Here is a 20,224-nt window from a genome sequence, read left to right on the forward strand (position 1 = left end):
ACTGCTGTATGCAATTTGATAAAACTTTGCAAATATTTAAGTACATCAGAGGATAATTCCTGTTGACATGAATGGTCTCTTACCCTTTTTTTTTTGCACAATCACAAGTTTGGTTTTGTGCCTTAAAGGCTCATTTGAAAACAACAGCTTTGATGCCTTGACTTTTCCTAACCCACAATCATTAAGTCAACATTTCAGTGTGAACAAATCTTGCGAAATTGTTTTACCATGTTAAGTGTTTATAATCAAATGTAAACTTGTAAAAACAAAAAAAAAAGTTACCTGCTCAAAGTGAAGCATTTTGTTTCAGTCGAGGTAATTCCTATTTATAGAGATTTTTATTTAGTTCTCCCACAATGTGTCGTGTTACTTAGTCTTTTCCTGTACTGCGTCTTTTTTCTTTCCACTGATGTTTCAAGGCCTTGGCAGGAAACTACCTGTTTTAACCTGCTTTTTACTAATCTGTTAACAGAATAAGAAAAACAAGTTCCCATCTAGTTATTGTTCCAAAAAGCAGGTAACAGCTGAAAGCCTAGAATAATCTTTTTTACTGAACAGAAACTGTGCGTCCATGTGTGTGTATGCATGCCTGTGTGTGTGTGTGCGCGCTTGTGAGCGAGAGAGACTGTGTGTTTGTGTTCGATTGTGTTTCTCCATGTGTTGGCGTTTGCTGCTGCTTCGGTGTTCCGAACACATCTGTCTCTCTGATAGGATTATAAAACATTCACCAACAGATGTTTTCAATCCCCTTTGAAGATAGTAACTCTGCAGACTACTCTGGATTTATGAGTGCTTTTATCTGACATTGTTGAACCTGTCAGCATATCATCAATATTCCTAACAATGTCATCAAATTGTAGAAGCATATGAAAGGAAAGTTTAGGAGGCCGCTTTCAGAGCTGATTCTATTTGCATTGTGTCCTACTTTATTTATCTATTTCCATATGTATGTTTGATTGTGATGAGTAATTCTTTATACAAATCTAAATAAATCCCTTACGGCTGATGTATTAATCACTCTCTGAAGATTTTACCAATTATCTTCAGTTAGTCAAAATAGAGCAGTGCTAGCGAGTGACATCTGCTGCCAAAGCAGCAAACACATAAACATAGTGTGCAAACAGTGTGTACATGCCAGGAGCTAACAAGCTATTGGCACTTTTCCTGTTTTCCACCCACTCACATGCCAGATTGTAAATCTCCCCCAATCAGCTTCAGAGGGCTTGTGTGGATTCCTCCCCGTGTTCTGGTCTGTCAGTCAGGGCATCCGTCTGTGCACGCTGTGGGCTCGCTCTGGTTGACAGAAATCCTGCTGAAGAGCTTAAGGCGCCTTGTTAAGTAGCCTTCATCTACCGCCGAGATTACAGGGAGATTAATGTGATCATGCCAATGCGAGAGCCTTTTAGCTAGTGCTGGGTGTGATGGCCGGTGAGGATTGGAGATTGTCTCGTTAACACTATAGGGCCACTTGAGTTCACCTTTGTAGAAACTTTCTAAAAACCAGAGAAAGGTTAGAAAAGGTAATCTCACTAGGCTTTGCACCCATCAATGCTCCACTGCTTTCTTATTTCTAACTTGAAATATCATTTTATTGTTTCATTTATGTTTCTTTTAATGTATTCATTTGCTTTGCAGTGTGAAACACATATGCTGTGTTATGTGCAAACCTGACCTTGTTTCGGTTTCTTTGAGGCACTACCTGACCTCCATTCTCCCATCAACCTCTGATCTGTTGCTCCCCCTTTTCTCTTTTCTTTGAGTATTTGTTTGACATTGTTTGGCAATAAAGATTATTTTGCTGACGGATCATTTTTGACTCCTTTATGTTGCTTCTCCTGAGCTAGGGTAACGGTTAACAGTTGCCACGTGATGCATTGTACAGAGTAAGCTTGAAGCTCCTTTTCACTGGGCGGTTCTGTGGAACAGTAGAACGAAACAACACATTTTTTGGATGGATGGAAGGTTGGGGATGGATGGATGGATGGTCACTTGGCCTTTGTACTTGAACCCCACAACAATACAAAAATGAAACTCACACACACATAAACTGCTGTCCTGTCTTGCCGGCACTGATATTTTACAGTGGCACCTTTTCAGGGTATATGTAGTGGTCGTATACTCCTTTTCAAACAGCTTAAATAAGTCTTAGAAGTCTGTGAAGTTTCTTGCCAAAAATCCACTCTGATCCTGTATTTTAGCATACCTATAAACCCCTCTATTCTCAGAACAGGCTGTTTATGTGTCTGAAGCTTTAAATGCGAATGAGCTGTGTTCGGCCACGCCCCTCTAAAGGCTAGGATGGCTCTGGCTTTCTTTCACCATGTTTGTTTGTTCTGCCCGCTGAGTGTGCCTTCTCACCTTAAACAAAAGGGCATGGTGCAAGAAAGCCCAAGGTCCATCCCCTTCCAGAGGGTTGTCATCATCGAACACAGCTCATTTGCATTTAAAGCTACAGGCACAGAAACGGTCTGTTCTGAACAGGGCTGAAATAGAGGAGTTTATAGGCATGATGAAATACAGGATCAGAGTGGATGTATAGCAATAAACGTCACAGACATGTTTTGAGGAGCTCTAAGACTCATTCAAACTTGTTGAAAAGGAGTACAATATGTGACCTTTAATATTTATGTTACCTGTGTCAGTGTGATCTTTTTGAAATCTATTTCTGTGTCTGTACACTGAATGAAAACTGAAGTTAAATTCCACAGATTTGTTCAGCTGGCTAATAAAGCTGGTTCTGATTCTGAACTAGTCTATCTATTACTCAATCACTCGCTTTCTTCAGTTGGACCCTTAAGTGTGAATACAAAAGCACTGTTGTTTTTTTAGTTCTTTTTGGTGTAGATTGTATTTCTTTGACATGCTGCAATGGTTTTGCAGTCCTGGAAAACAGCTTTCACTTTTTCAAAGACCCGTCACCGTTCTCTCGATTCGAGAGGAACAGAACCAGAGCCTTGTTAACTCTCAGTACATTAGGTTATGGTGCCTTGCTGACACAGACACTCTGACAAAACATATTCCAGCAATCACTCTCCCCTTCAACGGTACTTTCTGTCTTCTGTATGGCCTTGTCTTGTGTTTGTGCTGTCCTACGTTACCATGCTTCAGTAAAAAAAAAAAAAAGGCAGGTGCAGAAAGTACAGGGTGAGAGAGGTGTTTGATCGTTCAGACGAAATGATTTCAGTAAATCGTGATTTATGTTTCTATGTCTTTATGACTTGTGATTATTGGTTTTATTACAAGCCTGAATGTTTAGGAGAAGGACTTGAGTTAAGAAGAAGAATGAAACCAAAAAAGCAAGAAATAAGAATAAAGTTAGATATTTTCAACTGCATCAAATCTCAAACACACAGAGGACACAGACCATATTGTGAGCAATTATACAAATACCATGTACAGACAGTTTTGGTGATTTCAGTGTTTTCTAACAGTATATGCATTATGTACAGCCGATACGGATGAGGAAATGTTGAAAAGAAAGGGCCTCTGAGAGATTGTTTTATTTCGGCAAGCATGTAGAACTGCGTGTATAAAGAATTAATTACCTAAGAGCTGCAAGAGAAGGGGGGGGGGGGGGGGGATAAAAATAGTTCAACAGAGAGGGAGACTGAATAAGAGTATGAGAGCTACAAGATGATGGGAAGCTGGAAGAACAACTTCCAAGAATCACCCAGTCAGAAAGAAGAAGAAGTATTTTGCATGAGGAAACAAAAGCAATAATTGAAACACTCACGACAGAGGTTGGATTTTGGACGAGATTGTCTCAAGGTTTTGATTAATTGGACTTTGACTTTTTTAACTGCCTATACTTTATGTCATGAAACCCTGAGACCTTGCACAGTGCTTAGACTAAAATGGCTGCTGTGTCTCATCTGTAGTTCTCAGTGTGTGTGTGTGTGTGTGTGTGTGTGTGTGTGTGTGTGTGTGTGTGTGTGTGTGTGTGTGTGTGTGTAAGACTAGAGCGTCACCTGCCTAACACCCAAATAGAACAAGTCTGAGAGCTTCTGACCTTGACGGGAACAACTTTGATGTCAGTCACTGCCCTACAGCCAGACACTGTGTCTAAGGATTTGTCAGTTTGGATGCTACTAAGCTGTGTCCCTGTGGAAACTGTGTGTGTGTGTGAGTGTGAGTGTGCGTGCAGGGCATTTTGTGAGTTGACATAGTAGGTCTGCTCTGGAAAACACAGGCATTTAAGCCACTGTAGAAACATGGGCATTTAAAAAAAAAAGAGACTCTGAACTGGGCTGACTTTTCTCCCCCTTTACAGTGAAATTGAAAAGCTGTTTTGCTTTTTTAATGCAATAACAGTCTTACTTGTCCTTCCCTCGCTGCCTCTGTGCTGACCAGTCCTTGCAGCAGGTTCTTTATGACTAAGAAACAATGTAAGAGTCAGAGCGGTTAGTAATGTCTCCTCACAGTAACTGCCTCTCGGCTGCATATTTCTGCATGTTCTTCCCTTGCATGTTTTCAATGTTAAAACAGACCGGAAGCAACAGAAGTTGTTCATGGTACCCACAAACTTCAACATTAACATTTCCACCCACACTATTATATAATTCGGCATTTAAGGTACAGACAGAAAAAAGCAAATGTGCATGTTGTTTTAAAATCTATGGAACCTTATAGTTTTGAATAGTATTGTGGTGTTGTGAAAATTGTTTTATTTTGAACGAGAACCTAACATGCTCTGAAATGCCTATTAACACTGCAACACAGCTTCATACGTGTTTGAAAAATATGCACAGAAAACTTTCCTTACAACGACTTGGATCGAGATCACGGGAGCACGCTGCAACTCCAGGAGAACACTCGTGACTTTATTCGGACTTTGGAAATTTGTTTGTGACTTTGAAATCACTTGAAAAGTCGGCAGCTGTAAGGCTAGCGTTAGTCTGACCTTTTTGACGCTCGGTAGCGTTTTATCAGGAGGTTTAAAACTCGCCTCAGCTCCAGCTCTTAGCCTGTCATTAGGTTGACTGAAAGTTAGGCTGAGACAGGATTTTCAGAATAGCTGCCGCCATCGACGAGCCTCCAGATCCTCCTGCAGGAATCTATGGGTGACGTCACTCAGGCTTGGTACACTATTATTTACACTTAATGGTGCAGACAAATGAATTAGCATTAATTGAAGCATACCAATGAAGGCCTGCATGGACACACATACTGTATGCAGTCATTCTAACAGCAGTGACACCCGCTCCCTAAACCCAATGCTTCCCTCCTGTTCACAAATTGCACCACTGCCTTACCCTCTTGAAACATGTGAGTGGAAATGATTGGTGTTCTTGTGAGCTTTAAGTCTCAAGGGACCACACATACACACATACACAAACACACAGACACACACACACACACACACACACACACACACACACACACACACAGAGGGAGACCTTCAGGGTCAACATGCAATTAAACCTCAGAAGGGCTCTCCGGTCTTACAAGGATGCTAGACATGGAGGGAGGCAGAGAGTCAGCTAGACAAGAGTGTTAACCCTAATCTGAACTGAACTGTTTTCTGGTTAACCTGTCGCTGTAGAGCACTTCTTCATGTGACCACTGGCCACTTTCTGAGTGTCGCAGTGATTCATAGAAGCAGGTACTGCTGGTGCACCGGCGTCTTAAGTTTCCTGTCAGAGCAATGCCAGAGAGAGAGAGACGTTAGCTGAGGCATGAAAGCAAGTTACAGGGATGTCCAACGACCGTAAAAAACTAGAAATAACAAATTGAAGGAAAAAAAAAAAGTGACTTAATGGGTTTTTTCTCCCAATTGTATGCCTTGTGGAAAGTTTAAAACATTCTCCCTGCAACAATACAACAAAGGAAATAAGGGAGTTTTTCTTTCTTTGGTGTGAATTTGTTAAAAGGAGAGTTTTCCTTGAAGTTTGTGATGATGTATTGACTTGAGGGGGCACTTTTATACAATTTTCGCGCCTCCTAAACTGCACTCTAATACAGTGAGTGCCAGGGGAGTTCGGCAAAAAACAATTAAGGATGAATAAAAAGGAAAACCTAATTTTGAACGTAGCCTTTTCAATTTGCACTCTTCTTTATTTCAGTATATTTGAATGGAGGAGCGAGAAGGGGTAAGAGGAACAGGAAAGTAAGATAAGGAAGCAGGAAGGTCATTACCTTAAGTAGAATTTAGAAACATGAATTTTAAACATGCAGTTGGCCACTGGATTTAAGATACTCACGTTTCACTGCACTGCCTTTACCCAGGAACTGTTTTTGTTTTTTTTGTATAAACCTCCAACAGAAAAAATCTCCCAAATGAACTGAGGCAGTCATTAGAAAACAGCAGCAGGCGCAGGCTCTTTGAAAGTGCTCGTGTGCCCCGCTGACACATCAGTAACATGATGACGGTGCATTGTTTGCCCTGTCAAATGCCACGGTCTGTTTCTCAAGGTCTTTGGATTAGATCAATCATGAAGCCACTGCAGTTCTAGCTTTTCTAGCTAGGGTAGTTCCCTCTTATGATCATAAATAAAATAATTTACTACCACCCTAGAAAGATTTCACTAGGGTTAAGGGTTTTATGAATCTACATTGTTTTACGGAATAAAAGGTTTATACTTCAAGCTAGTATATAAACAGTGGGATGAAGATATTAAACCATTCAGGCATAAAAAATAGGCTGAAAATGGAGAAAGTTAAGCGAAAGTCTGCTCTATCAGCGTCTTCCTGATTTTTGTTTTTCATTGAATGGAGAAAGTTTTTTCATACCTCCATTATTTATTTGTGTAGTTTCTTATAAAATAGATTCCAAGGGATAAAAATAAAAATGCCCGTAGAAAAAAGTTACATTGGATAACTTTCCCTGTTACCTTAAGGAAGTTAAAAACCGACAGAGTTTCAGATAACTCATGTCAGTAATATGGCCTAATGCGCCATAATCGGTCGAAATCTGTGGGAGTCTTATGCAACGTCTGATATACGTTATTTTGTTTGTTTATGTTTACTGGAAAACTTGCTTGCAGCAGTCTGCAAACCATGAACATTGTGCAGGCCTTGAAGAAAGAATATGTCACAGGGTTATTGTATATGTGCAGGGGATTCACAAGCAGAAGAAATGGTTGTCAACTGCATGTTTCGGCTGAGAAAAAAAGAGACCTGATGGAAAGGGAAAGAAGATTAAAAGGTATTCCATAGTTTACTTATGCCTTAAAATACCTACAAAATTATTGGTTCATCATTCTTACAGGTATTGCCCTCTTGTCTAACGCTTGGTGTTTCTAATTAATTTTAACCATTGTTCTCATAGCTGCACTAAAATAAACACGTCAAGGAACCAGGCTGTCGCACCTGTTGAATGTCTCAATATGTGAGCTTAAACAAGGCTCCATTACATAGTATTTTGGGGGAAATGACTGTGTAAATGGGTACATTTTACCCCTGTGTATTTAGTCTCAGTGTTCCTTCCCTCTTGTTGTCAGATTATAAGTCTTCTTACCCGTTTTCTAAGATATGTTTCCTCATACTGTAGCTCCTTGTTTCCCCACTGGATTTTTGTTGGACTGCTTTGGATTTAAATCTAAGTTTTTGTTTGCGTTTGTTAGTTAGAAAATTAGTTTTGAGGTTATTCAAAAACAATGTCACAATTACATACAACAGGAACCACAGAACAGTTTGGCTTACGACTGCAAACATATTTACAGTGACTATGTTTATGTCTATCAGCGTTTGGCCTTAAAGCACCTGGAAACCCAAATCCACAAAAAGCTTCTTTGTTGTTTATGATCTTATCTACATCATATCAACTCTCTAAAAGTATAAGAAGTGACCTTTCAACCGTTTCTCAGATTATGCCATTTGAGTTTTTTAACATTTTCAGACATTGGGTGTTAAGTGGTAGGTGTTAGCTCTGAGAGTTATGACATAATATATTTCAAACCGATAATAAACACATTCCCCGCCCAATCAATTGCAGCAAAACAACTCAACCATTACAATTCAGCCTTCACGCTTGTGTGTGTGTTGTTCCTAGCTGAACATCCCCCGGTGAGGAAGACAGCTGTCAGTGTCTGTCAGACAATGTCCTGTTTCCCCCCACGTTAGCCTCTCTGCCCACTGAAAGCCAATAGTTTGGCTTGATATGAAACATTTGCAAGCTCCATTAGCATTAGGCTATGTATTCCAGGATGTTTGAGCAGTGACTCAGACGGTATCAATACACAATGAATGGGGGCAAATTTGGATTTACATATGTGAGCTGCCATGCCTATACAATACTGAGAAATGGCCTTAGCAGTAAAATGCACGTTGCATGCTTTAGATCATCAATCAATCTTTAAAATCATGTTTGGAAGAATCCTGATGGCTCAGAACGAGTAGATAAGGAATTTGGTAGAAAATCCCCACAATCCCTAGATGCTCTCGATAACTGATGATGACACAGTAATGAAGATTAAGGCGATCACAAAGATGATTATGTGGATGAAAATGATGAGCATAAAGAGTTTGCCATTACTCTAAAGGATTTTTTTGTTCTTTGTCGACGCGGGTGTTAAAAGCAAATATGTCTGTTGGTGCCATCTGGTGCCTTGTGGTATGTTGGGAGACTATTCATGCTGAACATAAACTGTCTCATGGTATTGCCTTTGTCATTTCAACATTAACACAGCCCTCCAACAGCAGGTCCTATACTATTTTTCCATCTGCTTGCATTTCCTCTTCAGTTTCCAATTTCCTTTCATCCTCAGCCTGACTCTTCAAACGTCAGCACTTATAATAGAGTATATCTGGAGAGAGATACTGCACCTTCAGACATTTATTCACTGCTGAGTTAAATTGATAAATATCTGCCATGTGTTTTCTTATACCATAGATTATATTCACATGGCAATCATTTTCCTCTGATGTAGTCAGAGTATGTGTGTGTGCAAGAGACCCACGGCTGGGTTCCAGGTTTCAAGAATGGCCTGAACAGAGGCTATCTAACTGAATGTTATAGTTTTAGCATTTCCAAATTGATCAGCTGAAAAAATGAATCAACTGAAAATCAGGGCCGACGAACATCAGGGTACATTTCGAGTTACATATGCCCACCTGTTACCATTGGCTTATCAACAATACTGATTAGCCATTGGAAAAACATTTCACAACGGCTTCTGTTAGCATTAAACCAATTCTAGCTTACGTAATGGTAGAACTACAGTTTGATAGTTTTGTAAAGATCTTGTGTCAATGTCTACTTAGCAATAATGCTGACTGGCTAGCAGTCAGGCCGCCCATATCCATCATGTTGGCTAGCTAATGGTACTCTTAGCATGCTAGCAGGAATGTTTTCTAGCTAAGTTAATTGTAGCAGGCAAGTGGTTGAATGATAATAAAAGCTAAAGGGTTATCAAAAATGTTTTTCTTTACTTTGTTTATGGCCCAATGATAACAATTGTATTATTACCGGACATTATATGATATTAATTCTTTGAAAAGGCAGTAGGCTACAAAACTAGGAAAGTGTTTGAGATTCTGCTGGAACCTGATTTGTACGAAATGGCGTCATGTGAAAGGGGCTCATTTCTTACTGACTAAAAGTAGGATATAAATCTCCCTTTGTCTGTGTGTGTGTGTCTGTGTGTGTGTGTGTGTGTGTGTGTGTGTGTGTGTGTGTGTGTGTGTGTGTGTGTGTGTGTGTGTGTGTGTGTGTGTGTGTTTAAGATGATTGTTTTATTAATTTTATCTTCATTCTGGGATTTCAATTAAGGATGCAGATTCTGTGGCATTCCATTGAAAGTCAGTCTGATTTAATGGATTCCTTGTATTAGGTTCCGACAAATTGACTTTTTAGTGGAAAGAGTGTTTGCATTATTCATTTGTGAAAGAGCAAGCATTTATGAGTTCATTTAGTTGAGTTCTAGATGAGCTCAGCGACCAGGAGTGGAGTGGGACTGGAGAATGAGTCATCACAGAGGAGGATGAAACACACTGTGTGAGATAAATCCCTGCTGACCCCCTGATCTCCTGCCTTGCTGTCTTTGCTGTGTAGGTGATCCAGCGCAGAGAGGACGGCTCGGTCAACTTCTTCAGAGGATGGGAGTCCTACCGTGAGGGATTTGGAAAGATCACTGGTGAACACTGGCTTGGTAAGTGCCTCAGGTGTGCAACTGTGTCTGTGTGTGTGTGTGTGTGTGTGTGTGTGTGTGTGTGTGTGTGTGTGTGTGTGTGTGTTTGGCAATGTATGACTCATGCACATGTGTACTGGGCCTGCAGTACAATGTAAGGCAGGGAAGGATAATTTTCCACACTTTGGATTGAATGAACAAATGTGGATTGCCAACTGCTGGATTGTGCTTCACTTTCCAGCACATTGCCTTTTCTATCTCATTGTAATTAAATTCCAGCACAACCACCCACAGGAAGTTTTGCAGATAAATGCAATTTAATTTCTCTTATTTTGCATCAGACTGTGGATTAAAGCCGCCAGCACCTCAATTTCTGTGCCAATAGCCCCATTCTCTGGCTGATATCATTGTTAAGGCTTGGAAAGCTTGGAGAGAGAGCGTACAGTCTCATGGTATTGCCTTTGGTATTTGAAGGTGATTGTAAAGCACAGACGCGACATATGCGATACCAGTTTCGCCATCTGCAAAAACAGCTTACTTTCTGTTAGAAGCCACAAGGGGGGACAGCCACCTGGGGTGTAGCTGCGTACATCCCTATTCCAAAAACATAGAAACATATCATGAAAATAGTATCAAATAAATCAAATAATTGTAATCAGACATTTATATTTCTAAGATCACACAAAGGGGGGATTGTTGCAATGGTCAGTCCAGGTTTTATTCCCCTCATATAATTTGTGGGTAATGTTGTTTTCTATTAAATATTGAAAGCTGAAGAGTGAGGGAAAGTGGGGGCAAAGAGAGGGCCCAACATGCAAAATGCTTGAGGTTTGAGTCAAAATGAGGACCTCTGCAGTGAGGACTCAGCCTCAGTGTGTGGGATGAATGATCTACCAGGTTAGCAACAAGGGTGCCTTCTTGTCACGCCATCTAGAAATATTGCCTGTCACTTAACAAATCTCTATATGTGAAAATGATTTCCCTTTAACTTGGAATGGCTTTTGTGTAAATGAGACTTTTAATTGAATGAGTGTTGTTAAAAAAAAAAAAATTGAATTATGGTATGCAAATTTGCTTTAGATGCTTTCAAACGGCATCAGAGCACCACGATGCACTTTGTGTTGCCTAGCGACTGTCGTACGTTTGTCTCACTTGTACAGTTTATTTGCTTCAAAAGCCACAAAGCCCTTCTGTGAATACCCCCCTCTTTCTTAAAACTTTTGTCAACTAGCTTTAGTTAAATCATTCCCACAAGACTATATCAAAGCACAACCTCGTTATTACATCATGAACATAATGACTGCCGCTATATGGTCACAAGTGCAGCACTTAAGCTAACAAGCGAAAAGAAGAAAGAGAACTCACTCACAGATAGTGAAATAGCTGACCACTGTGGCTGACCGCGTAGGATAAAGAGACAGCCAAAGAAAGGCAGACAAAGAGAGAGAGAGAGAAAGATTAGACAGCTTTGTCCCTTCATATCATCAGGAATTCTGTAATAGCTGTGGGTCTGCGACAATGAAAACCACTTCTGTGACAGCGGGGAAGAATACTGCAGCAAATTAAAAGGTGTGAGTAAAGTGCACTTTACAAGAGCTGTCTGTTCTGCCTCACAGAATCGCGACGCAAGCCAAAAGAGCAGCATTTCAATTACAATATTTTTTATCACTTGACAAACACAACAACAGTTCCCTGTTTTTTTTAACCTTACAGCTTTTCAATGGCTGCCTTCTGCTTCTTCAAATGTGCCTTTTTTTGTGATCATGCAAGTCCAAAATCCTTGTATTTCTCTCTTGGCAGCATGACACATGCCTCCCCCCGAATTTGACAAGAAAAAGGAATGCCTACAAAGAAGTAATTCAGCTGTGAAATTATCAACTTTTATCAAAGCCAAATCCCTCGTCTCCTCAACACTTCTCATTAAATGCACCAAAATATTTCATCTTGGGAGGATACTTTTCAGCCTCATCATGGTCATTCTTGTGGATCAAAGTTAGCTGCTGCCTTGCTGAAGGGGCTGTGATGGCATGTCAGTACTTTTTAATTGAAAAAGGGCCTTCATACAACACATTGTATCTATTTTTAACTGCTTACAACAAGTGAAAAAAGCCCCTTGCGGCCTAAAAGGGTATGGAAATAGTTCTTACCAGCACAGATTGGCCTTTTAACTTCATTTTTAATTGGTCTGACATTTGTTCAGGTAGCAGGAGAGCAATCCCTGATATCAGGTGATGAATATGAAACTTGTAAACGTTAAAAACACATAAGAGGGTTATTTCAGGAGAGTTAGCGGGGGGTGCAGCTAAGGACTTTGACTATCATCTTAAACTTAATTTTCGTAGACACAAACAATATTTCAGTTGTTTTTTTTTTTCTGTATACCCTCAGATCCCCAGTGATGTGTCTATGATGCTTTGCTGTGTTATTTTGTTTGACTGTCAGTTTAACCTGTCAGCACGGTTACTAGCAAATTATGTGCCTTAGAAATGAAACCAGGTACGAGAACAAAGTCAGTCTCAAAGGGGGGCTTTTTAAATTTAATTTTTTTTTAAATACCTTGGTTAAAAACATGATTTTCTCGCTGCACCGTGATACCATGTTCATTTTTCCCAATAGCATTCCCTTCTAATGTGCTGTACTTTAGTGCAACTGTGCTTTGATTTGCTTAGAAAGTCACATTATAGTTTACTTCATCTACATATCCCATAACACGGGGTAAACATAAGGTTAAACTTCCCTACAAGCTGATGATTTCAATTGTGACAGATTTTAGGGGATGCTTCGGCACCCTCAGTACCCAAGGGCTTTTGTTGTACCGAAGACATGATTTATGAGAAGGAATGGTTGCAAACTGGTTAGGTTTAGGCACCAACAGTCCCTGAAAGGTAGCGTTTATGAAAATACTTTTTTAAAGCTAATTATTGTAGACTTTAATGAGAGATGTGGAATAAATAACCACTGGATACCACAAATCTGAACTGAATAGGTACCATTAAAGCACTTATTCTTAGTCCTGAACTCTAAATCTTCAGAGCCACTGTTCACCCACTGATCACATGCCAGACATACTGTGATCTGACTGCACTGTGATTCACTGTGATTCAACTAAAACAGTCCAATTGTAATTATGACACCACTGCCTTGCCTACCAGAGGTGACTCATTACATCCAATAAAAACTGATGCAAAAACAGCTTAGCTGAAGAACTTCATAAAACCTGTCATCAAACAAGAAAGTTCATTGCCCAATCAGCAGTCATGGGGAAAATATTTGGAGAATAAGCAATTTCAGTTTCTTGTGCGTCCATTAGTGATCATCAGATGTGGTCTATTTACACATAAACACAATTTTCAGAAGTGCCAAGCATTTGCAGAAATGTTGTTTCCTGATTAAATTTGGCCTCAGCAGCAGAGTGTTAATGAGCTACCTCCTCAGTGGGTCTGTGTTGCTTTAAACCTCTCATCACAGTTTGCTCAAAATCAGACTGGAAGAGTAAATGGAGCTTGAAGAGATCTATTTCTGTAAAAAGAAAGGAATGGTCATGGTCAAGGTCATGGACATGCCGTACCAGAGCAGAGATTCTTTCCCATCAGACCCTGAAATAAGCTCAGATACATCCACATTAGAATTTTACGATGGACAATAACGAGAATCTCTCTGAGTTCAGCATTTTTCCTGGCACTTTGTAATAATGGGTTTTATTTTATGTTTCATCTTTGTTTATACATTTTTACAATCGAACAAAGAAATGATTTCATTTTGGCAATACATGAATGAAAGAATCATTAATGTTGTTATTTTAAGTGTGATAGTATATAAGTGCACGTAAAGTCTGACTGTAATAAGTGAAGACAAAGCAGGAGTGCCTTCAACCTGCATTATGTCTAATGACCAGCAGGGGGCAACTCCACTCGATGCAAGACAAATGTGATGGTATGGAAGTCTATTAGAAATTTCCTTTGGGTCTCATCTGAATTATTGAGTGTGTGGTCTCTTGCTAATTTTAATTTTTTTTCAAAACACCACAATCATTTTGTCAATTACGGTCCCATTTGGTCACTGCTGGCACCAAAAAACAAGACAGTAAAGGCCAAAGTTCCGAACTCTACATTTCAAAACATCAGTCCATTTACAAGTATGTTAAATCTCTGTGGCTACGTTTAGTTGTTATGATCAGTGAAGTCAACAAACTCATTGAAAAAACTCACTCGACACTGAAATGAGGAAAATCCTGCTTACAACATTTAACAGAAGACTGGGATCTGAAAGATAAGTTACAAATTCTGTCATTTTAATATTTGTGCCAAATGTGGATAATGTTGGGTACTTCTGCAGTATCTTTCGAATGTCTGTGATCTTTTTTGGAGGGAGTTTGTCACTGAGTTTCTCTCAATGCGAGATACTTGAAATGTGTTTGATAATTAAGCCATATAACAGAAGATACATGATCAAACTTATTTGCAAAAGAGAATCATTTATCGATATGATTTATTTGCTTTCTGAGCATCATTGATTTATCATGTCTGCATGGATTTAGATGCCTCACCCTGTGTCCTTGCTACACATAGACATGCTTATGCGTACTGTATTGCCGACTTCATGTGAATTAATGGAGATCTAGCCCTCTTTGCTGACCTGAGGCCATTACAGAGTGCAGCCCGTAATGAAAAAAAGAGTGCCAGCTAGATCTCCCCATGGTACTCTCTGCAGGAACATACTGGGAATATGGAAAGCTCAGGATTTAGCCGACTGAATTTGAATGAGCATGCTGCCTACTTTGAACCTCTCGGAGTACCCTTTCTCATTCAGGGTGTGCTGTTGTCTCGTCACCCCCATCATCGATTACCCTCAGGGCAAAAATGAAAAATGGATCGACGCTCGCCTGCAGCCGAGAAAGAAATTCATTGCAGCAGCCTCCTCCAGACCAATATAGCACACTAAAGCCAGCTGCACCTTAAGAACGCCACATACTTACTTACCTTAATATTTTTTAAATATTGTTTGATAAAAAAAGAAACTCTTCATAGTATGATGTAATATTCATCAGAAGAAAAGAAAAAAAGAACAGTCTTTTTGAGAGTGGCCACCTCTTCCAAGTTAAATGGTTTCTGATAGAACGTAAATGTTCAAGCACACTTAAGAATGAGGAGTCATTTCCAAGAATGTCTTTTCATTTGGCAGTTTGGCAGCTTAGGTGTCAATTAAAGCGGTTAGAGCAATCCAACGCTCTTTACTTTAATGTATAATATAACTGCTTCAGCAGTGGATCACTTTGATATTTAAGACAGTAAGTCTGTACTTATTATTTAATGATTGTGTTGTTTCATTGTAAGTCTCACTTTATGATTGGGTCTGCAACCTCAGTTTCTGTTTATAGACGTGAGTTGATGGCTTTGATGTACTGCATTTTGGGAACTTTTCGTTTCTGTCTTCTTCTTTTAATTAGCCGTCATGCCTCACTTATTTGTAGTTATCTAGACAAAGTGTATGTGAAGAAAACAGTTCAAAAACACTATGACTTAGCAAAAGGATATTTGTCCGTAATTTGTTTTGGATGAAATCTTAAAACTATCACATTGCTGAAAGACATCCCTTAGGTGCATATATAAAGAAAAATTTAACTGGGTCAAGGCAATTCCATTGTTGCCATGAACTCCATTAGACACCTGGTGTTGGCGGCTGATGACTCGCCTACCTGTAATGTAGGTCCTGATGCGGTTTAATGCTCTCCCAAAGAGAGTAACCTAGTTTTCCAGATGGCCCATAACCAAAAAGTACCTTGGTTTGTAGTGTTGAAAGAAGCGCTTAAATCCAGCTTTAAAAGGATAGAAAAATGAATATTGTCATGTTAGTGACCTCTCTTCTTTAATCTGCAGCTTGTGTACAAAGAACATATTCAAACCAAAACTCTGTACTGATACAATTATCAGTAGAAAGGTGATGCAAACAATTTCCTGTGATAATTTGTCCCAAAGTTTTTTTGGTGAAAGTTATCATCAGGGGTTACAAATTAAGAAGAAAAATGTTTGAAGTGTTTTAAAGGCCAGAAAGTAGCTGTTAGTTAATATTAATAATTGAGCTCTCTGTCAAGAGTAAGACATAGTATGATTAGAAAGCCCCAAAAAGAATTGTGGAAATTACATTCAATAAAAAAAAAAACTCCAGCACACATCTCAAACTAAGTCATCTTTAAAAAGGATCTGTTTTAGTTTACCTTTTATAAATGAAAAAAAGAAAAACAGAAGTGCTTAACATTCTTCGGCAGTACCTAATTTTATTAATCAGTGGAGCATTAAAACCTTAATCAATAAGTCTAAATGGAATTCAAGCTGTCTGGTAGCTCTTAGTAATGGGATTTCATATTCATTTATCTGTCATATCAAATGCTGGATTGGATCTCTGTCATCCGTTTATGTATTTACAATGGGGGGGGGGGGGGGGTATTTTCATCCTGGCTTTTATTTTATGTTTCTATATATTTCACATACTAATTCCTGCAATCAGTCAGATTTTCTGTCACAGGAATTAAGTGAATCATAAAGAGTAAGAGTAGGAAAACAAAAGGCATAGGCGTCTTTATATTCTTTCTTATTTATTGTCATTGTATAGTTGGAAACAAAGGAACAACATATGCTTCTTATAAGTATGGGGGGGCCCGTTGCAGCAGCCCGTTGGAGTCACAAACTTAAACATTTTAGTATAGCTAATGTTCAGACTGTGTCGTGTTTAATGTGTATACACCTATAGAATCTTTGCTCTTTTTTCAATAGTGAAAACAAACTTTTCAAAAGAACCAACCAGGGGGGAATTGGTCTCTGTTGCACCTTAAATCACATAAACTCTGCGAGGTGAATCCACCCAGGACATTGCATTGTACCGGTCTGGTTTTCTAATTTAAAAGTGGACTGTATATCTGAGCTGCTGTATCAGGGAAATTAGGGAAGACAGAATCCGCTTTTTATATCAGTGAAGGTTGGTGTATTGATGTCACGGTGTTGCCCTCACCTTCAAGCCCTTTTCATTTGCCGTAAGCTGTTTTGTGCACCACAGGAGTGTTCCCCGTTTATTCTAGGCACTGTTTACATCCCGCCTCAAGCCTGTGTGAGCGAGGCGCTGCACCGCTTGGCTAACCAGATAACCAGTATGGAGCAAAGAACACCCAGACTCTCTTCTCATTATTCCGAGGGGATTTTAACAGCGCAAACCTCAGCCATGAGCTGCACAAACACAGACAGTATATTAAGTATCCTACCAGGGGCAGAAACACACTGTCACAGAGTATTAAAGGATTCTGACTACTTGGTCCCCGGCTTTTCGCACCCTCTGATCACTCATCTTCTCCCAAAACTTAAATCCAAAAAGCCTGTGGTAAATAATGGGGGAAGATGGCACAATGATCTGAAGGAGCTTACTTGTGCTGTAACATTGTGTGGTGTCAGTACAGATGGAGAACATTTGTTACCACAAAGACTTGTTGAAGATACAGCAATAAAAGTGTTTTATGCCCAAATTCAGGAGTTTCAATGGGCCATGGATAGGAAGGAGACTAGTGGAAATGAAATAAGAGCTGACAAAAGAAACTAAACTCAAATAAGCTAAAAACCAAACAAACAAATACTCACTCATCTTCCAGGCTTTAAGTCATTTGCTATACAATTCCTTCCGTCCCTTCCCCCCTACTGGCTTCTGCCATTCAACCTGCATACTGCATCAGTGAAAAGGATGTTTTGCAGTCTTTTCAAGTACAAAAGACTTGGAAAGCCCCAGGCCCAGATGGCGTCTGACACTTTTGTCTGAAGCCTGTGGTGACCAACTGGCTCTGGTCTTGGAACAGATCTTAACCAGATCACTCAATTTGTGTCAAGTTTTCTCTTGTTACAAATGCAGCACAATTTTACTTTTTCCCATGGCAGTAACAATGACTACAGGCATATTTCCTTATCATCCGTGGCCTCAAAGTTTGCTGAAAATCTATTGTTGGCCCATCACAGCCCCCCTGCTGGATCCCCTGCAGTTTGCCTACCAGGCAAGCACTTTGGTTAATGAATCAGTCATTATGGTGCTGCTTTCTTTCCTGCAATGTTGTTAATAGAGAATTACTGTAAGCAAGACTCTTTGTTCTTGTCCTCACTTAACTCACATGTATTACTTCACTTTCAATAGTTGTTCTTCGACTTCCAGAAAGATGGGAAGCACAGGGAGAGGATTAGTAAACTGGCATCTGTCTCTGGCATTCCCCAGGGATGTGTATTCTCCACACATCTCTTTTGCTTTTAACACAAATAAGTGTACCTCTTTGGACACCAGTTGCATGTAAAACTCAACTCCCCACACCCTGTCCTTCACCATACTTAACAATGACACTTCCATGGAAGTTTGGAACTTTGGACCGAGCTTTGTCAAAGGGCTTAAAAGAGGTGCTTCATTTGCTAGCTAAAGTTGTGAAAGGAGTTTATATTTCAGTTGACCCTTTCCAAGTCTTTGCCCATTTCATCTTGTGTCCGATGACAGTTATGCAAGCTTGGTGGTAAGCGGGGCTTGTTTCAACTTTCGTAATTTTACCCAGATTGGCTTTATGCTAGCTTTATCAATATTTAAATGAAAATTGAATTGTGAAGATGGATGGAAGATCAAGGGTCTTGTAAAGTGCCACTCAATGCCCTGACCATGTTGAAGGGAGGGTTTACTCTATTTAGAAAAACAAAAAAGAGAGAAACATCGGAGCTGTCTGGTCATAAGCCGCGATTCTGTTATATCTAATGTGACTAAAGTCCTTGATGAGAAAATGTTATAGATGCAACTGTGTCAACATTGACTGTTTGCTTGCCATCCTTAGTCTCTATGGATAAGATGTTTTTCTATCTTTGCTACACATCTACAACACAATCTAATAGGGTAACAGACTTTGGCAAAATACCAAGAGCTAAGCCTAAATTTGTGTCTTTTTGCCTTGTTCAGAAAGGTAACATCATCACTATCTTTCCTTCGCATATGGTAGCCTTCCTTTTGGTACCCTGATACCTGAGATTACCATCTAATATGCACAGAGATACCTTACCATACAGAACCAGCTTTGTCATGGTTCTGTTTGTCAAGCTTTTCCAACATACATAAAATAAATCTGAAGGAATGGGATTTAGGATTATTACATTTTTCTCTCCTATGTTGAGTTCTTGATAAGTGTTAAGTTAACTGATTTGGAATAGCCACTTTACAAGTGAGAAAATTAAACCAATGGAAATACCAACCTACCTTCCAGTACCTGTATGCTATCTGAGTTACCAAAAAAAGATTAGAAACCCCTTAAGCCCTGACCTCAAATTAATATACTGGCAGGTGTTTATGATTAAAGGTCTGCAAGGGGGCGTTTTCACAACCTAACACCACCTTGTCCAGTGGCATTTTTAACAGTTAAAGCCCACTCAAGCAATGCACCATCCTACTCCTGCCTTTTCTTCAGGAGATGCAAATTGTCGTCACCCACAATACCAAAACCGGTGAAAATCGGTGTCATCCTGGAGGGAAAATTAGACACATGTAGCCCTTATGGATTGTTTTAATCTAAAACAGAAATGCTAATAAGGTTACTCAACTGTTTAATAAGCCAGCTGTGGAAGACATGAACTGAAAATAAGCCTTATTAGATTCCTTTCAAGCAACAGCTTCAGCCTGAGGCAATGGGAACTAAAAGTGGATGAAAATGTTATGGATGGTGTCCTTGTTTCACTGACAGTTTATGTCATTTCCCATAGCATGAGATAAAAAACAGATGCTGGAGAGTCAGACTTCAGGGCAGCAGCGATAGTGTTATTATTTCAGATCGGATTTGGCTTAGGGATGTTACTCATGTTAAAAGAGAATGTATCCATTCCATTGCATGACCAGTGTACAAACAGAGAGAGAGAGCAATAGAGGGAGCAAATACAACACAGATCTGCTAAACTGAAGCTTTATTTTGTGCCATATTTTGAGACTTTTGTTTTTCCATTGAGGAATTTTAATTCCGATTTAATTTTGATGTATGATCACTGAAAATAATTGAACTGCTTTTATTTCTGATGCATTTCTCTATCATTATTTACCAAACACAAGCAGGCACAAAACATATTGTTTCTCATGTCCTTACAGTAATGAACATATAACCACATTCAACACAT

At 39.5% G+C, this 20,224-nt stretch overlaps 1 protein-coding gene across 2 annotated transcripts in view; it reads left to right on the forward strand.

The window, feature by feature from the left end:
• fibcd1b (fibrinogen C domain containing 1b) overlaps nucleotides 1–20,224 on the forward strand; it is a 120,966-nt gene that overhangs the window by 66,418 nt on the left and 34,324 nt on the right. For both annotated transcript variants that reach the window (XM_061061359.1, XM_061061360.1), the window contains one exon: nucleotides 9,992–10,088. In XM_061061359.1, the coding sequence (XP_060917342.1) occupies nucleotides 9,992–10,088 (97 nt within the window). The remainder of the gene's footprint in view (nucleotides 1–9,991; nucleotides 10,089–20,224) is intronic.

The sequence above is a fragment of the Labrus mixtus genome, chromosome 17 (genome assembly GCF_963584025.1).
Source record: "Labrus mixtus chromosome 17, fLabMix1.1, whole genome shotgun sequence".
In the NCBI taxonomy this organism is placed as follows: Eukaryota; Metazoa; Chordata; class Actinopteri; order Labriformes; family Labridae; genus Labrus; species Labrus mixtus.